Source organism: Paramisgurnus dabryanus, chromosome 10 (genome assembly GCF_030506205.2).
Source record: "Paramisgurnus dabryanus chromosome 10, PD_genome_1.1, whole genome shotgun sequence".
Lineage (NCBI taxonomy): Eukaryota > Metazoa > Chordata > Actinopteri > Cypriniformes > Cobitidae > Paramisgurnus > Paramisgurnus dabryanus.
Window position 1 is genome coordinate 39,544,917 of NC_133346.1, and position 19,373 is coordinate 39,564,289.

At 46.2% G+C, this 19,373-nt stretch overlaps 1 protein-coding gene across 1 annotated transcript; it reads left to right on the forward strand.

Annotated features, from left to right (window-relative positions):
- Positions 1–10,138: 10,138 nt before the first annotated feature.
- Positions 10,139–18,394, forward strand: LOC135718312 (uncharacterized). The gene is made up of 8 exons (XM_065240659.2): positions 10,139–10,308; positions 10,622–10,880; positions 10,984–11,257; positions 11,494–11,668; positions 11,772–11,848; positions 13,242–13,422; positions 13,590–13,732; positions 18,311–18,394. Exons 1-8 carry the CDS (start codon positions 10,185–10,187, stop codon positions 18,392–18,394), a joined length of 1,317 nt encoding a protein of 438 aa, XP_065096731.2. The 5' UTR covers positions 10,139–10,184.
- The last annotated feature ends 979 nt before the right edge of the window (positions 18,395–19,373 follow it).

Genomic DNA, 19,373 nt, shown 5'->3' on the forward strand with positions numbered 1-19,373 from the left:
AGCATTTGGAACGGCACGGTGCTCCCGTTCCGGCGACGACCGCGTGGCCTGTACAAAAATAACATTGATTTAATGGGAAACTGTTCGATCTCCCGTACGCCCCGGGAACGTGCCCCGTGTTCGGGACTTTCCTTTTCGTGACGTGCGGAGAATCGTCTCTTGTTGCCCCAGGGCACGGGCCTTTGGGTCTTTCCGGGGCCAAGTTTGGCAGGACGCGGCCCTGGATCCGAACGCCTCCAGACGGTCGTTCGAGGGCCCGGATGTTACCTCTTCGTCCGTTTTCGGTGCCCGGGAAGCCTCCCGGAGCATCTCGACAAATGAAAATTTGTGAAAATGGCAAACAAGTGTAAATGGCGATCAGGCACAATAGCAACTTAACGAACACGGCAAGGAAAAGTCAGACGGTCTCGATCTTTCGGTATGTCACGCGGGGAGCGAGGAAGGGTCGGTGCGCGACGTTCCGCACTCCCACGTGATTCGAAAGCGTACGACCCTCCGATTCGGAGCCTCTTCGAAAGGGTCTGGGTGCGTAAGAGCACAAGACAGCTTTGAAGAGGTTTTTGATGTTTTTTGCCTCAAATGTCGCAACATCCCCTTTTCGGCACCTGGCGTCATATGTCGCCCGGTGTCCTGGGACGTGCGGAGTCATGCGATTTGGGGCCTGCTGAACGTTCCCGGAAAAAGCCTGTGTTCAATTTACGGCCATTCTCATCCGTAGCAGCTACGGTGACGCACTCCAATCGTTACGATTTTTGAGTATGTTTATCGTCAATAGTCCCTGACGCGGCGTTATCCTGCGACCTTGTTTAGGCGCCGTTATGGCCGAAAACATTGGCAAAGGCCGCGAAGGCATACTGGGATAAATCGGGCGATCTCCCGCGTAGGCGAGAAAGGACGCTCGAGTCCGAAACTCCCCGCTCGCGTAGTGTGGGACGCCACTGTCTATGTGTCAAAACTGCATTGGTGTGGGGTTTACTTGAGCCGAGTTGCCAACCCTAGCCCTAACCCTAGTTATAAGGCTACATGCAATTTATCCCTTTGGCCTAGCCGTTCTGGAAAATGCATTGGTTTAATGGGGGAATAGGACAGCTCCCGTACAGGCCCGCTCTGTTGTACTTGTACGAAATCGCACAAGCTGGCACGTCATGGGCCTGCGGTGCGGCACCCGAAACGGTTATGCTCTAAAGTCAATTGCAATTTAACATAGAAATCAGATTTTTTGTGAAAATGCAATTTTAACAGACTCCATGCATGGCAAAATTAGGAGTTTTTGGGGAGGGGTCTCTGAAACCAGCCTTGCGACGCACGCATTTGTGCTTCAGGGGTATGAATCGGGGGACCCGGGGGCCTGACCGTGTTCATTTTTGGGGTCCTGGGGACTTTCTAAGGCGGAGAGTTCTGTTGGAAAGCCTACGTCGACTTTCTTTTGCGTTTGGCAAGGCGTGATTTCGGAACATGCGTCAGAGACCCCTGACGTGACACCATGCATGATTTCGTGACATCGGATCGCTCTGCCTTTTTCCGGACCGACGACTGGGAACCCATTATTTTTTCATTTAATAAATTGCAGATCTGGGAATGTTGAAATTCCACATCACGTCGGCCACAAAAAGGATTTTTTGTTACCACGTAGGCCACAAACAGATTTTTGTTACCATGTAGGACACAAAAAGAATTTTTGTTACCATGTAGGACACAAAAAGGATTTTTTTACCACGTAGGCCACAAAATGAATTGTTACACCACGTAGGCCACAAACCATGTTAGTTGCCCATTGTCCCATTAAATACATTATTTGATCTTAATTTGCCATTTTCCCTCAAATTCCCATCTCCTCATTCGCTCAACTTCTCCAACTGTCAGTGTCCACCTGACCAACTCCTTCTACGATGGGCATCGACCTGTGTCCCCTGTGCCACAGGAACTACGCACAGCTCAGCCAGCACCTGCGGGTAACCCACAAGGTTACGAATATAATGGAGCGCAAGCTACTCCTGGCCCTGGAATCGGGAAGGGCGAACGTGCGGGTCGGTGTTTAACCCGTTCAGGGATGCTTCCGGGAATCGAATAGGCTCGACCGGCACTTAAAGAGCCACACTGAGTTGTCGGCGACGGCGCGGAGGAACGCGATGGCGGCCTGCAAATGCAAGAAAATCCTGCAGGACCTGGCCAAACTGAGGGCCTCCAACCCGGAGGTCCAAATGGCTTCCTCACTCGATCTGGATGAGCCTGATTCTGAAGGGGAGAAGGAGGTTCCAGCCGAGGAAGAGGATGTCTGCGAAAACCAGGGCTGCAGGACCAAGGCATTTCAGCTGGCCGAGGAGAATGCAGACTTGAGGAATCAGGTGGAAACCCTGGCGAGCACACTGAGGGAGGTGTCCCGGCGCTACAGATGCCTGAAGCGGCAAAGGGGAAAGAAGCCCTCTGACCAGGTAAAGAGGGTGACAAAGCAGCTTCTGCAATTGTTCCAGAGGAAGTTTGACGGACGAGGATGCTGTGCCTCCCACTCCACCGACGGAGGGCACCTCATCACAGCCGACCTCATCGGCTGTGCTCAGCCCCCAGCTGCACACCTCCCGGCGCTCCTCCACCCTCCACCCCGCAGGGCTCCTCCACCCCGCAGGGCTCCTCCACCCCGCAGGGCTCCTCCACCCACCAGCGCTCCTCCACCCCCCAGCGATCCAGGAGCGAGAGCCCGCCACACTTCCCCAAGCATGTGACATGCTTGAGTGAGTAAACCCTTTTGATTTGTCATTTTGTTCTCCTGTTTTGATTTGTGCATTCTGTTGAGCTAACTGCCTTTTTCCCCACTCCCTCTCTGTCTAGACTTGCTGCTAAACGAGTACAGGAGGCACCAGGAGGGTCCCGAACCAACCCTAAGCTAAGGAAAAACGTGGGGGGAAAAATATACCGCATCAAGAACTTTTTGACGTTCATGGCCAATGGAAGGTCAAAGCTCCACACTCTGACCTTCCTGAACGACATGGACAGGATCCGGGGGTGAGTATGGTTTGCACATTCCGTTCACGTGACGGATCTCCCGTGCTTTTTCTTTTTTGACTGTCTGTCTGTCCGCAGGTGGGTGCACAGCCTGAGGAAAAAAGTCATCGTTGACACAACCATCAATCACTACATCAAAAATGTTGCACAGTTCGTTGATTACGTGATTGACACCCCTCCTGTGACCTGTCGCCTTTCAAAAAAGGCGCTGGTGGGAGTCCGTCCGGAGGTCCGGTCTCTGCTACGAGGGCTGAAGCGGCAGGTCACTGTCCACCAGATGGCGGTCAAGAGGTCAAAGGAGGGGCGGCTAATTCCCAAGCACTGTCTGATTTGGTGCAGGGAATTAGCCAAGGCTGCGATCCCAAGGATTTTTGGTAAGTAACTTAACCTCGACGAACCGTCTTGTGCTTTTGAACATCACCTGAGCATTGCGTTTCTTGTTTGTTTCCACAGACCAGCTGGAGAGAGACTATTCCCAGAAGACACAGTTTCTCCTGCACGGCTATCTTACTGCCTACCTTGCGTCCATTTATGGACATCGATGCGGCGTGTACCAAAATTTGACGATCAGAGAAGTGGAGGAAGCCGTTCATTCAGAGGAGGTGTTCCTGATTAACGTGAGTGCTCTGTCCTATAGTATCTCTCTCTCTCTCTCTTTCTCTGTGTCCTAGAGACTGCTTCATCACATTCTGATTTCTCTGCATCTCCTTCAGGTGAACAGGCACAAGATGAACCAGGCCTTTGGACCAGCGCAGTTGGCACTGGTGGAAGAGGAGTACGGGTGGTTTCGAAGGCTGCTGAATATCAGAGAAAAACTGGTGGGCGGGACTGAGGCAGTCTTTTTCTTCTATACGTCAACAAAGAACCCATGCAAAAACCTCAATAGTTACTTTCAGATGGCGTGGAAGGAGATGGAGCTGATGGGAACCCCCACTTTCACCAACCTAAGGAGCGCCATTGCCACACACGTAAGTGGGGCGGGCTACGGAGATCAATTGGGTCTGATCAGTTTGACGTGTTTCACATCCGTCTTTTCTTTTTTTACAGGCAAGGAACTCCCACGGGGCGGACGCGCGGCTGAAGATTTCCACATTTATGCGCCACAACACATCGACAGCTGACAAATGTTATGCAGTTAATTTAAACTGCTCACAGGCAATGGATCACCGCCGCCTTTTTGAGGTGGCATTGGAGGGACCAGACACCTCCCCAGACAAGGTGGTCAGCAAAAAGAGCAAGCCGGTGGACAAAGCACCTCCTTCGAAGCGCAAACGCAGCTCTCCCTGCCGCTCTTTGAGTCCTGGGAGAACCAGTGACGACGAGGAGGAGCCGGTTTACCAAGAGTCTGGCGTGTCGTCACTAGACGAGGATGAGGTGAGTTTCGATCATGTAATGTGCCTATGGCGTTTTATCTCTCTGGCGTCTCAAAACATTCTAACGTTTAATTTCTTTTACTTTTTCACAGGACTTGGAGGAACCCCAGCCCACACCCAGGACAATGCTGGCAAAGAACAAGAGGGCCATCCTCACACCGCTCAAGTTCCGTCCCCGGGCCATCCTGACCTCCCCGGTCAACAGCATCGGCAGCAGCCGCCGTTCGCCCCACACCAAATCGTCCAGCGCAAAGGGTCTTTCCTACAGGCGTCACATAAGAAAAACGTACACACCGCTGGGCATCGCCAAAGCCACAAAGGCTAAGGCAAGGGTCCAAAAGGCCCTAAAGACTCGAACTGAAAAAAATGCCAAGTAACGGTTGTTCACCGGCAAAAGATCAGTTGTTGTACGTTTTCATTGTTGTGTTTTGAAATGTGTTCAGACATGTAAATAGTTAATTGTTCCGGATTTTGCCTAAATGTTTGATGTTTCCATGTTGTGTTTTTAAATTGTTCAGATGTTCAATTGTTCTATGACGTTTCGCCTAAATCTTTAATGGTGTTGTGTTTTTAAATTGTTCAGATGTTCAATTGTTCTATGATGTTTCGCCTAAATCTTTGATGGTGTTGTGTTTTTAAATTGTTCAGATGTTCAATTGTTCTATGATGTTTCGCCTAAATCTTTGATGGTGTTGTGTTTTTAAATTGTTCAGATGTTCAATTGTTTTATGATGTTTCGGGCCCTGTTTTTTTTATTTGATTCACTTGTAAATAGTTTAATTTGACTCCACTTTATGTTCAAATTGCTGTTTGGTTACTTTTTGTTTTAATAAATGATGGCCCGTTCATTTGAAAATTCCTCTCATGTGTGATTCCTATCTTTAGATAATTGACTTGGGTTAAAAACTTAAAAACTTTAACTCATCTTTAATGACTAAATAATTATCTTTCAATTAATTATTAGATAAAGCATTATTAACACTGTGACCTTTAACCTCTATGATCTAAAGTGATGAAAGCATTATTAATCGGTGTCATATGTGCTTAATGTGCATGCAGGGCCTGTGTTCACACTGTGACCTTTAATAATGCTTTAATCCCTTTAGGTCATAGAGGTTAAAGTGTGTCATATGTGCTTAATGTGCATGCAGGGCCTGTGTTCACACTGTGTGTCATATGTGCTTAATGTGCATGCAGGGCCTGTGTTCACACTGTGTGTCATATGTGCTTAATGTGCAGACAGGGCCTGTGAGCACACTGTGACCTTTAATAATGCTTTAATCCCTTTAGGTCATCGATGATAAAGTGTGTCATATGTGCTTAATGTGCATGCAGGGCCTGTGTTCACACTGTGTGTCATATGTGCTTTATGTGCATGCAGGGCCTGTGAGCACACTGTGACCTTTAATAATGTTTTAATCCCTTTAGGTCACAGAGGTTAAAGTGTGTCATATGTGCACAATGTGCATGCAGGGCCTGTGTTGACACTGTGTGTCATATGTGCTTTATGTGCAGACAAGGCCCATGAGCACACTGTGACCTTTAATAATGCTTTAATCCTTTTAGGTCATAGAGGTTAAAGTGTGTCATAAGTGCTTAATGTGTTCACACTGTGTGTCATATGTGTCACTGTGTGTCATATGTGCTTAATGTGCAGACAGGGCCTGTTAGCACACTGTGACCTTTAATAATGCTTTAAGCACATATGACACACTTTAACCTCTATGACCTAAAGGGATTAATGTGCATGCAGGGCCGGTGTTCACACTGTGTGTCATATGTGCTTAATGTGCAGACAGGGCCTGTGAGCACACTGTGACCTTTAATAATGCTTTAATCCCTTTAGGTCATAGAGGTTAAAGTGTGTCATATGTGCTTAATGTGCAGACAGGGCCTGTGAGCACACTGTGACCTTTAATAATGCTTTAACCTCTATGACCTAAAGGGATTAAAGTGTGTCATATGTGTTTAATGTGCATGCAGGGCCTGTGAGCACACTGTGACCTATAATAATGCTTTAATCCCTTTAGGTCATAGAGGTTAAAGTGTGTCATATGTGCTTAATGTGCATGCAGGGCCTGTGAGCACACTGTGACCTTTAATAATGTTTTAATCCCTTTAGGTCACAGAGGTTAAAGTGTGTCATATGTGCACAATGTGCATGCAGGGCCTGTGTTGACACTGTGTGTCATATGTGCTTTATGTGCAGACAAGGCCCATGAGCACACTGTGACCTTTAATAATGCTTTAATCCTTTTAGGTCATAGAGGTTAAAGTGTGTCATAAGTGCTTAATGTGTTCACACTGTGTGTCATATGTGTCACTGTGTGTCATATGTGCTTAATGTGCAGACAGGGCCTGTTAGCACACTGTGACCTTTAATAATGCTTTAAGCACATATGACACACTTTAACCTCTATGACCTAAAGGGATTAATGTGCATGCAGGGCCGGTGTTCACACTGTGTGTCATATGTGCTTAATGTGCAGACAGGGCCTGTGAGCACACTGTGACCTTTAATAATGCTTTAATCCCTTTAGGTCATAGAGGTTAAAGTGTGTCATATGTGCTTAATGTGCAGACAGGGCCTGTGAGCACACTGTGACCTTTAATAATGCTTTAACCTCTATGACCTAAAGGGATTAAAGTGTGTCATATGTGTTTAATGTGCATGCAGGGCCTGTGAGCACACTGTGACCTATAATAATGCTTTAATCCCTTTAGGTCATAGAGGTTAAAGTGTGTCATATGTGCTTAATGTGCATGCAGGGCCTGTGTTCACACTGTGTGTCATATGTGCTTAATGTGCATGCAGGGCCTGTGTTCACACTGTGTGTCATATGTGCTTAATGTGCAGACAGGGCCTGTGAGCACACTGTGACCTTTAATAATGCTTTAATCCCTTTAGGTCATCGATGATAAAGTGTGTCATATGTGCACAATGTGCATGCAGGGCCTGTGTTCACACTGTGTGTCATATGTGCTTAATGTGCATGCAGGGCCTGTGTTCACACTGTGTGTCATATGTGCTTTATGTGCATGCAGGGCCTGTGAGCACACTGTGACCTTTAATAATGTTTTAATCCCTTTAGGTCACAGAGGTTAAAGTGTGTCATATGTGCACAATGTGCATGCAGGTCCTGTGTTGACACTGTGTGTCATATGTGCTTTATGTGCAGACAAGGCCCATGAGCACACTGTGACCTTTAATAATGCTTTAATCCTTTTAGGTCATAGAGGTTAAAGTGTGTCATAAGTGCTTAATGTGTTCACACTGTGTGTCATATGTGTCACTGTGTGTCATATGTGCTTAATGTGCAGACAGGGCCTGTTAGCACACTGTGACCTTTAATAATGCTTTAAGCACATATGACACACTTTAACCTCTATGACCTAAAGGGATTAATGTGCATGCAGGGCCGGTGTTCACACTGTGTGTCATATGTGCTTAATGTGCAGACAGGGCCTGTGAGCACACTGTGACCTTTAATAATGCTTTAATCCCTTTAGGTCATAGAGGTTAAAGTGTGTCATATGTGCTTAATGTGCAGACAGGGCCTGTGAGCACACTGTGACCTTTAATAATGCTTTAACCTCTATGACCTAAAGGGATTAAAGTGTGTCATATGTGTTTAATGTGCATGCAGGGCCTGTGAGCACACTGTGACCTATAATAATGCTTTAATCCATTTAGGTCATAGAGGTTAAAGTGTGTCATATGTGCTTAATGTGCATGCAGGGCCTGTGACCACACTGTGTGTCATATGTGCTTAATGTGCATGCAGGGCCTGTGAGCACACTGTGACCTTTAATAATGCTTTAATCCCTTAAGGTCATAGAGGTTAAAGTGTGTCATAAGTGCTTAATGTGCATGCATGGCCTGTGAGCACACTGTGACCTTTAATAATGTTTTAATCCCTTTAGGTCACAGAGGTTAAAGTGTGTCATATGTGCTTAATGTGCATGCAGGGCCTGTGACCACACTGTGTGTCATATGTGCTTAATGTGCATGCAGGGCCTGTGTTCACACTGTGACCTTAAATAATGCTTTAATCCCTTTAGGTCATAGAGGTTAAAGTGTGTCATATGTGCTTAATGTGCATGCAGGGCCTGTGTTCACACTGTGACCTTTAATATTGCTTTAATCCCTTTAGGTCATAGAGGTTAAAGTGTGTCATAAGTGCTTAATGTGCATGCATGGCCTGTGAGCACACTGTGACCTTTAATAATGCTTTAATCCCTGTAGGCCATAGAGGTTAAAGTGTGTCATATGTGCTTAATGTGCATGCAGGGCCTGTGTTCACACTGTGTGTCATATGTGCTTAATGTGCAGACAAGGCCTGAGTGCGCACTGTGCCCTTTAACTTCCATGAGCTAAAGTGATAAAAGCATTATTAATGTGTGTCATGTGTGCATAATGTGCATACAAAGCCTGTGTACACAATCTTTGTCATATGTGCATTATGATACTTTATGATTAGACATAAGACATTAGAAAAGTACATTACATATATAAACCCTTGTAAAATGCATGGTTTTCTGATGCACTAGAGTCCGGAAAGAGTTAAAAGTTTCTCTGAGCAAGATGTTTGTAAATATACTGCCTCTGGCAGACGTAACAGATTTGTGTTAAAGCACATGTCATTTGATGTGCTGCAATCATGCCACATGTAAGTCTCTTTTAAATCTCTATCAAATGTAATGTTCTTAGATGATTAAAGGTGCCCTTCCACACAAAACCGTTTTTACTTGTATTTTTTGATATGTGTTAGGTCTATATGTGTCTGTGTTGTGTCGGGAATGTGAAAATGAACTTCTACCTCCTATGTCAGCTTTAGCCACTGAAAAGAAATTAGGGGAGAAATTAGGTCAGTTGAAAAAGCTGATCAGTGTGACGTGGAACTGATCGAGCTCATTATTATTCATGAGCTCTCCCACTTGAGGCCGCGCCCACAGATTTCGTTCAGCTCTGTGAGTTTTCTATACCGCAAGGATGGCTGAACGTCAACGTGCTTGTGCCCTATGCAGGAATAGAGGTTCAACTATGCACATGTTGCCCAAGAACCCAGAATTAAGAATGAAATGGCTTCAGTTCATTTTTGGAACAATGCCAAACCATGATCATTCCAATGTATTTATATGTTCATCACATTTTGAAGAGAGTGACTTCATAAACTTCGGGGAGTACAGCAAAGGCTTCACGACACGGTTGCGGTTGAAGCTTGGAGCAGTACCATCGCGGCAGTCTACGGCCAGTGTCCAGCCTGTAAGTAAAACAATTATCTCAAGGAAATGCTATATTATACAGGTTTCATGCACTCGCTTGCCTAGCAGGTTTTATGTTGATTTGGACTATTCTAGCACTCGCTAGCCAAGCTAAGTTCATCCGATAAAGCTAAAAATGAGTTGATAACAGCTGTTGCCAAGCTGTAATGTTATTGATGACGCAAAGCATATTTTTGCAAATGATATTATGAATTAAAAAAAGTTCAGCGCAATAATAAATCCTCAGTTGGCTAAGCACTGACGTGATTTACGAGACGCTGTTGCAAGTCATGATTACCTCAATGTAAAAACATAGCTATTCAGCGATTTTGTCGTTATTACCAAACACAATTAAGTTGGTTAATCAAGAGTAAACCCTAATTTGAATAAGGATCAAATGCATGGTTAGACTTTGTTTTTATTGCATTTAGAGTTACATCCATGTAATTTTTTTTGTCAGATTGTTTTCCAACACTTTTAGATTTCAGGACACGATTTGATTTGCTTTATTAGTTGTTCTCTGCTAACATCGTCGTGTCGTTTCTTATGCCACAGAGCACATCGGGGACATCTTTCAGCCATGCATTTTCACAAACAGACCCACCTAATCTGTCATCTCGGGGGACTCAGCTCTCAATGGGTACTCTACGACATCATGTCAAAAGCAGAGGTTAGTGATTTTTTTTGTATTTTTAAATTGTTTATGTGTGTAAAAACTGCAGTTATGCAGTGTTGTAGTTGTGGCTGAAAAGATAACGGTTACTTGATTCATAAATCTGTCAGACTTCAGAAATAGTGTTTGTTAATTATAGTTAAATAGTTAATTTGTATGATACTACATGCAGTCATCCTCCTGATCATGATCACTCATGTTTCACAGACCACCCATAGTTTACACTCCTGAGGCAGTACTTTATGTAACCTGTCTGTTATTGTTATTTAAAGTGTGTTACAAACCAGTAATATACAGCAATGTGCTTTAGGAACACAAACTACTGGCTGTTCTGAAAGTGTGAACATTGGCACAACTACAGCAGATGCACCTTGGGGACCTCTGACCTCCACGCCAATCAAGGTAGCACATCCAAGGCCAGCTAAAAGAATACGGTTAGAAGAAGAGGAGGAATATGACACCAGTCATTCTACAATCATCCCAGAACCACATGACTCAACATATGACCCAGCTAACTCTATGACAGATGTCACTGATGTGACAGACATGACAGATTCATCACAGCTATTGTAAGTGTAATTGGCTTATTTTCTTCTTAGAAAGACAGACACTGTCAATGTCATATGAATGATTAAACTAACATAATGTTTTCATTGTTTATGTTACTCACAGTGACACAACTAGATCTGGCTACAAGGACTCCAAGTTCATTGTTTTTGAGAAGTGCCTGCTGGAGCTTTTTGAAACCTGTCCCATATGTAAACGGGTATCTGATGTGAGGCCACGCAGACGCGGCACCTTCTTGGCAGTTGACCAGATTTGTCATCACTGCAATTTTTTTCGACAGTGGAAAAGCCAACCTGTGATTGGGAGCTGCCCCACTGGAAACCTTCAACTGTCGGCAGCCATATATTTCACTGGCACTTCATTTTTCCAGTTACAAAAGGTATTGTTGTAGTACACTTTCAGCTGCATACCCTACAACACACACATCACGTGGACCCATTCGATTTTCTATATGTCTTCAGCTCTTAACTTGTTACATCCGTTAATACTTCGAACTTGGAAGTTTTTCAAAAGCTTGATGCCACGCCACACCAATCAGAGTTTGTGTTGTACAATGCCCTTTATCTCTGGACAAACAAAAGATGTGTTTTACTGATAATACCAATACTTTTGTAGGTATTCAAAGCCATGCATCTGAAAAGCATTGGACACTCCACATTCAGACGGCATGCTAGAAGTTACTTGGAGCCTGCCGTGATCCACAAATGGCATGCGTTCCAGGAATCTGAATTTGAGCACCTGAGGCAGAGACCAGTCAAAATTGGTGGTGACATGAGGGCAGACTCACCAGGTAAAGTTCTGTATGAGATTTGATTACATGTCATATGTCACCCTGGCATGTTTAAAAACATTGCAAACAAATAGTGCTCATAACATCATGTTGATATTTGTAGGCCACTCAGCAAAATACGGTAGCTACAGTCTGATGAACCTGGAAAACAACAACATCATTGACATTCAACTTGTGCAGGTTAGTGGTGTTGTCATAGATGTTTTATAAATGGGTATTTATGTCACAACACACATCAGTCTTGTAAATCAGTTTTTGTGGCACTCTCTTTAAAGGTGCAGTGTGTAAATTTTTGCAATTTTCTAGTGGTGAAATTGCGCATTGCAACTCAACGGCTCAGTCCACTGCTTATCCCTCGCTTTTAAAAATCATAGAGAAGCTACGTTAGCTACCACTAGACAAACATGTCATCGTCGGAGACAACTAAGTAAAAAAGTTTGTCCTATAAGGGTTTCTGTAAAAATATGGCGCCACAAAATGCCGACTTCCATGTAAGAGGACCCTCTGTGTATGTAGATAAAAACATCATATTCTAAGGCAGTGGTTTTCAATTCCAGTCCTCGGGCCCCCCCTCCCCGAATGTTTTAGATGTCTCCTTATATGAAACACCTGATTTCACTCATCTGCTCATTAATTAACACACTAACGAGCTGATGATCGGAATCAGGTGTTTTTATATATGGAGACATCTAAAATGTTCTGTGAGGGGGGGCCCGAGGACTGGAATTGAAAACCACTGTTCTAAGGTAATAAAAATCTAACGGTTCATTATGAAAGGTCTTTATACACCCCTGATAATATAGTTTTGTATAATATGTTGCATTTCTGTCAAGAGATCCTTCTAAAAAATTACACACTGCACCTTTAAATTTCTCTCTCAAACACACACAGACACACACACAGACACACACACACGCACTCACACACACACACACACACACACACACACACACACACACACACACACACACACACTCACACACACACACACACACACTCGCACGCACATTCTGGTTTCCATGTTTTTTGGGGACATTCCATAGACGTAATGCATTTTATTCTGTACAAACTGTATATTCTATTCCCCTTACCTGCCCCATTCCCTAACCCCAACCATCACAGGAAACTGTCTGATACCTTAGATTTTCAAGAAACATCATTCTGTTTGATTTATTAGCTTGTTTCCTCATGGGGACATCAAAATGTCCCCACAAGGTCACAAAAATACTGGTATTCCTATCTTTGTGGGGACAATTGGTCCCCCCAACGTGATAATTACCCGGCCGCACGCACGCACACACACACACACACACACACACACACACACTCACTCACACCTCCACTACAAACCACCTACAATAACACATTCCGTCCAAAACTTTCCCTTGCCTGAGCTAAAACACACAGGCAAAGAAAAACAAGCATGGCATCCTTTTGTACAGACACTGATTCGTTGAAACATTATCTTTTATTAGCCCCATCTGTGTACTATATGTCTCTCTTTGTGTTTTGTGTCAAAGTACTGCAGCAAAGATGTTTATGGCATATACTTTTTGTCTTTCTTTGTAACAAGAGCAATGAGGTTGGCGGGAGTCACAATATGGAAAAAGAGGGGCTAAAAAGAAGTCTCGAGCTTCTTGAATCCAAAGGTGTGGCTATTGAGTACATCGTCACAGATCGGCATCCTCAAATACAAAAATTTCTTAGAGAGCGCAGCACACAGCACTTCTATGACGTCTGGCACTTTGAAAAGGGTAAACCTTGTCTGTGTTATTTTCTTTTCAAAATATAATGTGATTATCAACTGTATAATTAAAAAAACATTGTCAAAACTCCAATAGGTTTAGATTATAGTGTTTAGAAGTAAACTAATTATTTTGTTTATCAGATTAATTTTGATACCATCTATGTTGTTCATCAGGTCTGTCTAAGAAACTGGACAAAATTTCCAAAGACAAGGACTGTGCAGTTGTGAAGAAGTGGCAGCGTGGCATCAGAAACCATGTTTATTGGTGTGCAACCTCATCATCCACAGGGACAGAGAAGGTTGCAAAATGGACATCGGTTGTGAACCACATCCACAACAAACACACCCACGACAATCCTGCTTCCCTTTCAATACGGTTCACTTCGCATTGCGTCAGTTAGCTGACGCTATGGGGGAAACTCCTGTTTACTCCGTGACTGAAGCCTACAAAGTACAGACCAATGACGTTTGAACCCGCGCGCGGGAGGAACGCGTCCTTATATAAGCGCGGTTCAATTGTCAGGAGCTCATTATTTTCTCCTTCAGCGCGAACCTCTCGCTGCTCCGAAGAAAAAGAAGAAGCCTTACCTCGCCGTTGACAAAAGCCCTGCAGCGGAGTCCAGGCCTAGCGTCTTCCCCTGCCGTTTTCCGGCTGAGAACCGAAGATAGCAGAGTCCAGGTCTAGCGTCTTCCCCTGCCGCTTTCCGGCCGAGAACCGAAGATAGCCTTCGCTTGCCGTGGTTCGAGCCCTGTGCAGCGGACACACGCCTGACGAGGTCTCCCCTGCGGCCGCCCGGTAAGATCAATATTTTTAATATAAAGCTATAAGCTAAAAGAGCAGGCGCTGTTGTAATAGCGTCCAGCACAGCGGCTCGGTGAGCCTCTCTGCTATGAATTTCCTCCGAGCGCGTTACCGGTCTGGCACCTCCCACGCCGGGACCGCGCTTATGCTTTGGTTGTCTTATCCATGTTTCGTGCTCCCCCTGCTGTTCCTCTCTCGCCGGGATGAACACACGGCGAGCCATGAGACTAGATGGATGCATAGACAAGCACACATGGACTAACCCCCCCTGTGTTCTGTCACACCGCAACCGTTCATGCTTCCAGAGTCCCTTCGCTCCTCTCACATTCAGTGGCGAGATCTCTGGCACATATATTAATCCCCCGAGTGCATTGGGTGATACTGTCACGACGCATGGCTGTTCTGTCTGTGTTGCTGCTCCCCTCTGCCGTTCCTCTCTTGTTGAGATGAACAAGCGGGGAACCGTAGACCTGGATAGATGCATACGACAAGCAAACACGGGCGGTCTGCCCCTGTCTCTGTCATAGCACAGCCACTCGTGCTCCACGCTCGCGGAGTCCCTCGCTCCTTTCCCCACAGTGGTGAGGTCTCTTAACGGCTTAGCTAGCACGCGGTATTACGGCTCGCTGCCTCTAAATGCAGCTGTCCAGTGTTCAACGATTACAGAGCTTCATGCCCCTCCCCTCCTGGAGCGGCGCGATCTCATTCGTCTGCTCGATAGGGCCGATTCGCCGCTATTGGAGCACCAAGAACACTCATTATAAGAGAGCTTCATGCCCCTCCCCTCCTGGAGCGGCACGATCTCATTCGTCTGCTCGATAAGGCGGACACGCCTCTATTGGAGCGCTAAAACACTTATTATAGAGCTTTACTGGCCTGAGCCGATCTCACTTCAGATAGCTCATTTTTCGTCTGCCTGGTAAATTCTCTCTGGTTTAGACGGAATCAGAGGCAGAACGAATTTGTTTATAATATACTGAGGCCCGAATACCTCCCTTTATTCAGTCCCGTCCTATATCAGTGCGCTGAATATTGGTACATTCTTATATATATATACCCGGTTTTTCTGCCCTTTTAATAAACGGCAAAACCGCGGGCTTCGCGGCAGACTTCCTCTCTGCGATGGGTTCAGTCTGACATTAAACCACCTAGACATACTACCCTGCTCCGTGAGCCGTTCGGTCACCGTCACTACTGAGGCTTGTGCACCTGAACGGCTGAGCTCTGGTCTCCGCAGCATAGCTGCATCAACAGAGAACGAAACTGTCTGGGAAAAAGGGGTTATGTCGCGCCTCGGCTGGACTGCCCTGAAATGTTTTCTGTGTGCTGTTTATCCAAACATACTGTGTAATACTGTCGGCTATGCGACCTCACTATAGTGGCGAACGGTATTTAATTCCTCTAAAAAGATTAATTTCCGTGCTTACTATACTGTGTATTGACACCCACGGTTGTACGGTGTCTCTAAACACTTTATCGCCTTACTGACAAGCAATCAGTAATACGCACACACGGCCCGCTGTCCATAATTCTATCGACGCTAGCCGAAAACACCCCGGTTTGGCCATATACTGTGTATTGACACCCCACGACTGTACGGTGTCTCTAACACCTTTCTGCCAAATTCGCTCGCAGCCCACCTCAGTTTTTCCGCTACGATGCTGATGGCGCAAACGAGCACGGTCTTACGGCTGTTATTCTCTCTTCCTAGAGGAAGGACAGCCTCAGACTTTTGCATGGCTCCAAGCGTTTGAATCGTGCCCTCTCCGGACGGCCACTCAAAGGCTTACAGCCAAGCGGTTTATGACGTTTTTCGGCCATATAGCTAATTTATATTAGCGGATCCGAAGACGCTCACACCTCCGCTCCAATACTCGGAGATATTAAGGGTAATATCAACCTCAAGTGAGCTCGCCACAATAAGTTTCAAAGCTTAAAGCGCGCGCACAGTCAGACGCGCGCGGCATCTCGTTTAAGACGGGCGCACGTACCCCTCTAACGAGCCTCAGAAAGCTGAATATCGTGGCATTGTTCATAAGTCCACTTCAGTTTGACTAAGCAAAGGTCCCGCCCCGAGCTGACGGCCGGGAAGCTTGCTTAAGTTACACACTGCTGCATGAAGTGCTGTCATTACGAGCTAGTGTCACAGGTAGGGGTGGACCCAGGTGTAAATAAGGCCACGCCCCTTTCTCCACCTCGAGGAGATTCCCAAAGCCACCCCAATGACCAGACACACAAGGTAGGCATAAAATTAAAATATACTTTATTAAATTACTTAAAAATATTAAATAGGGAAGGGGAAAGGGGAACTTAAAATAACGGCCCCTCTAGGCTCTCTTCACAGCTCGGCTTCTCAGGGTTCACGCTGGCTCTTTCTCTCTCTCTCTCCACAGATGACTGCTGGGACACAAAGGCACAATGAATCGGTTTTCCAATGGTTCTCTCACCTCTGCGCTGACTACAGCTTTGGGTAGGTATGGCTCTCTGCACAGTTCAGTATCTCAGTGCTCACGCTGGCTCTCTCTCTCTCCACAGAGGACTCTGCGCTGACTACAGCTTAGGGTAGGTATGGCTCTCTCTTCACAGTCCGATATCTCAGCGTTCACGCTGGCTCTTTCTCTCTCTCTCCACAGACGACTGCTGGGACATAAAGGCACAATGAATCGGTCTCCAATGGTTCTCTCACCTCTGCGCTGACTACAGCTTTGGGTAGGTATGGCTCTCTGCACAGCTCTCACAACACACTCCTCTTCCCCGTTGATTTGGCAGTTTTAACAGGTCGTATATTACTTTAACAGGGTGGCGGACTTACGGTAACTGGCTGCGCGATGCGTCAGCTAGACAGTGGTTTCCTATGTGACGCCGGGGGCCAAAACCCTCTCGGCGAGCTCGTTGGTCTACAGAGGGGCGAGAACGTCACGCCGGCACACCGGGTCGAGCGCTGCCCTTTCCTCGAGACCCGTTGGTCAATCGAAAACTGGACCGGGGCGCCCTTTCGTCGAGACCTCGGGGCGGCGGATCTCCTTCGCCTCCAACTCTGTGATGATAAAAAGACACAGGTAAGGTAGCAGTATTATAGGTAATATTCACACACCGTCGATAGCACAGTTCTTCACCGCCACTCCTAAACTCAAGTCCGCCAAGCGTTTGGCTGGGAAAATACTTCGAGATGCCGCTCCGTGATTTTAAGACTGAAACACACTCACAGCATATTCATGTCTTACTCTAGGACCGTTCTTCCTCTTCGTCGTCTCAGGAACGAGTGACTGGAGGCGGGGGTACGTCAGACAAGACAACAGCAATCTCACTGCAATACACAGCATTACACAGCACCACTTCAAGTGAAAATTTCTATATCCAAGACTCACCCTCCACGCTCAGTGCACACAAATAGACGCCCGTCTTCCTTTTCTTCGCTCTGGACGAAAAATATGGAGATGGTAACTCGGCCTAGTGTTTGTTTTCGTCACTGGAGCTGTTTCAGCACAAAAACCCTTTGGCTCACCCACCGCGCTGGTTCAGGGGTAGGGCCACCCACTCTCTTTCGAAAACACTCAAAGAGATACACAGGTCAAATATATGTACAACACATCCATAAAAAGACTCCGTTACTCACAGCTGCTGTACTTTCTTCGTCCCACGCTCTCCAAGATTTATCTCACACTGCTAGGACTCTAGATGCATAGACAAAGTGGTTTTCAGCCACCAACACCACTTTTCCACAATCGTATACTCACAATGATGCGTCTTTCCTTCCTTCGTTTCTTTCATCCAAGGTCAGTATTCGTTTAATTCTTCTACCTATAAGGTCTTCGGTATCTTCATCAATGTAAGGCACCAACAGGAATAATAAGCGATTTCGGGGTGCTCCTTTCAAAAGATCCACCGCTTGCCTTCCTTTCACCCTCTGTGACTCTGTCCTCTTTCCGCCCGCTTCAGCGGTCGCCGGATCAACAGAGCTTCGGGCTCTTCAAAAGGTGCGTGTCTTTGTCTGCCTTTGGCAAAGGAGCTTCCCCGTGTCACTCGCCCCTCGTGTCTGAGTCTCTTGCTTTGTGTTCTTGCAGAGCTATTTATTCATCTCCCTCTCACACAGCCTCCAATCACAGTTCACTCGCTTAACTCTTTACACCTGTGGCTCATAAGCCCCGATTATGTTGCCCTGGAAACCAGGAAGTGAGACGGTCCGTCTTCGAATGCGGCCCGGTGGGAAACCTTCCGGGCGGAACCAAAACTTCCCAAACTTTGGTTCCGCCCTTAAAAGATCGTCACCTTGTGACACTAGCCCAGCATTTGCTGTGGGTTGAACACGCTTTACGACGGCAATCAGCCTTCGGCGTGTGGAACGCCGTTTGTCTCATATAAATCACCTTGTACTGTGAATACGGTACATTAAGAGGATGATTTAGCACTGCAGCACTCTCGACCGTGTTATTGTGATAATGCGGTCGGGCAATCTACGGTGGTTTCATTATTTACCGAACCAGACTGAGATCTCGCCCCCTGAACAAGCTGACGAGTCATCTCCTTTATAAACTCATTGCATCGCTTTATAAGCTATGTTCAATCAGAGTGATACGCATCTCATGCTTAAACTACCAATATTAACCCATTACGATGGGCGTGCGGAGATGGCATCCGTGGGACACGACCTACATTACGTGCCTTATGACACATTGACACAAGCTGCTAGGACCCCTTTCACGAGGCGTCCTTATGCAAAGTCTGATCCATTCTGTCTAGTGACATTTGAAAGTCAATACCCCCCGCGAATCGTGGGTGGAACACTTTTCTCCTCACTACAGAGGCACGGCGGCTCTCTCCCCTACCTATATCTATGTGGCCGTGATAACAGCGAACCACGCTTTTACGACCGACCATTCATTTAATTCACAAGCCTGTCATCTCTCAGATGCGGACGGCGGCGGTAACAGCGAACCATGCTTTTACGGCTGGCCATTCACTTTATTCATAAGCCTGTCATTTCTCAGATGCGGACGGTGCCCGAGGCACAGCGCTCTGGAACTGTCCAAGGTCCTGGATGACACATACATCTGACGTACATCAGACGATCAGCTGTTCATCTGCGTCACAGATCACTCACTAGAGCACCTGTCAATACAGGCTATTTATGGATCGTTGACGTTATCACCTCCCCT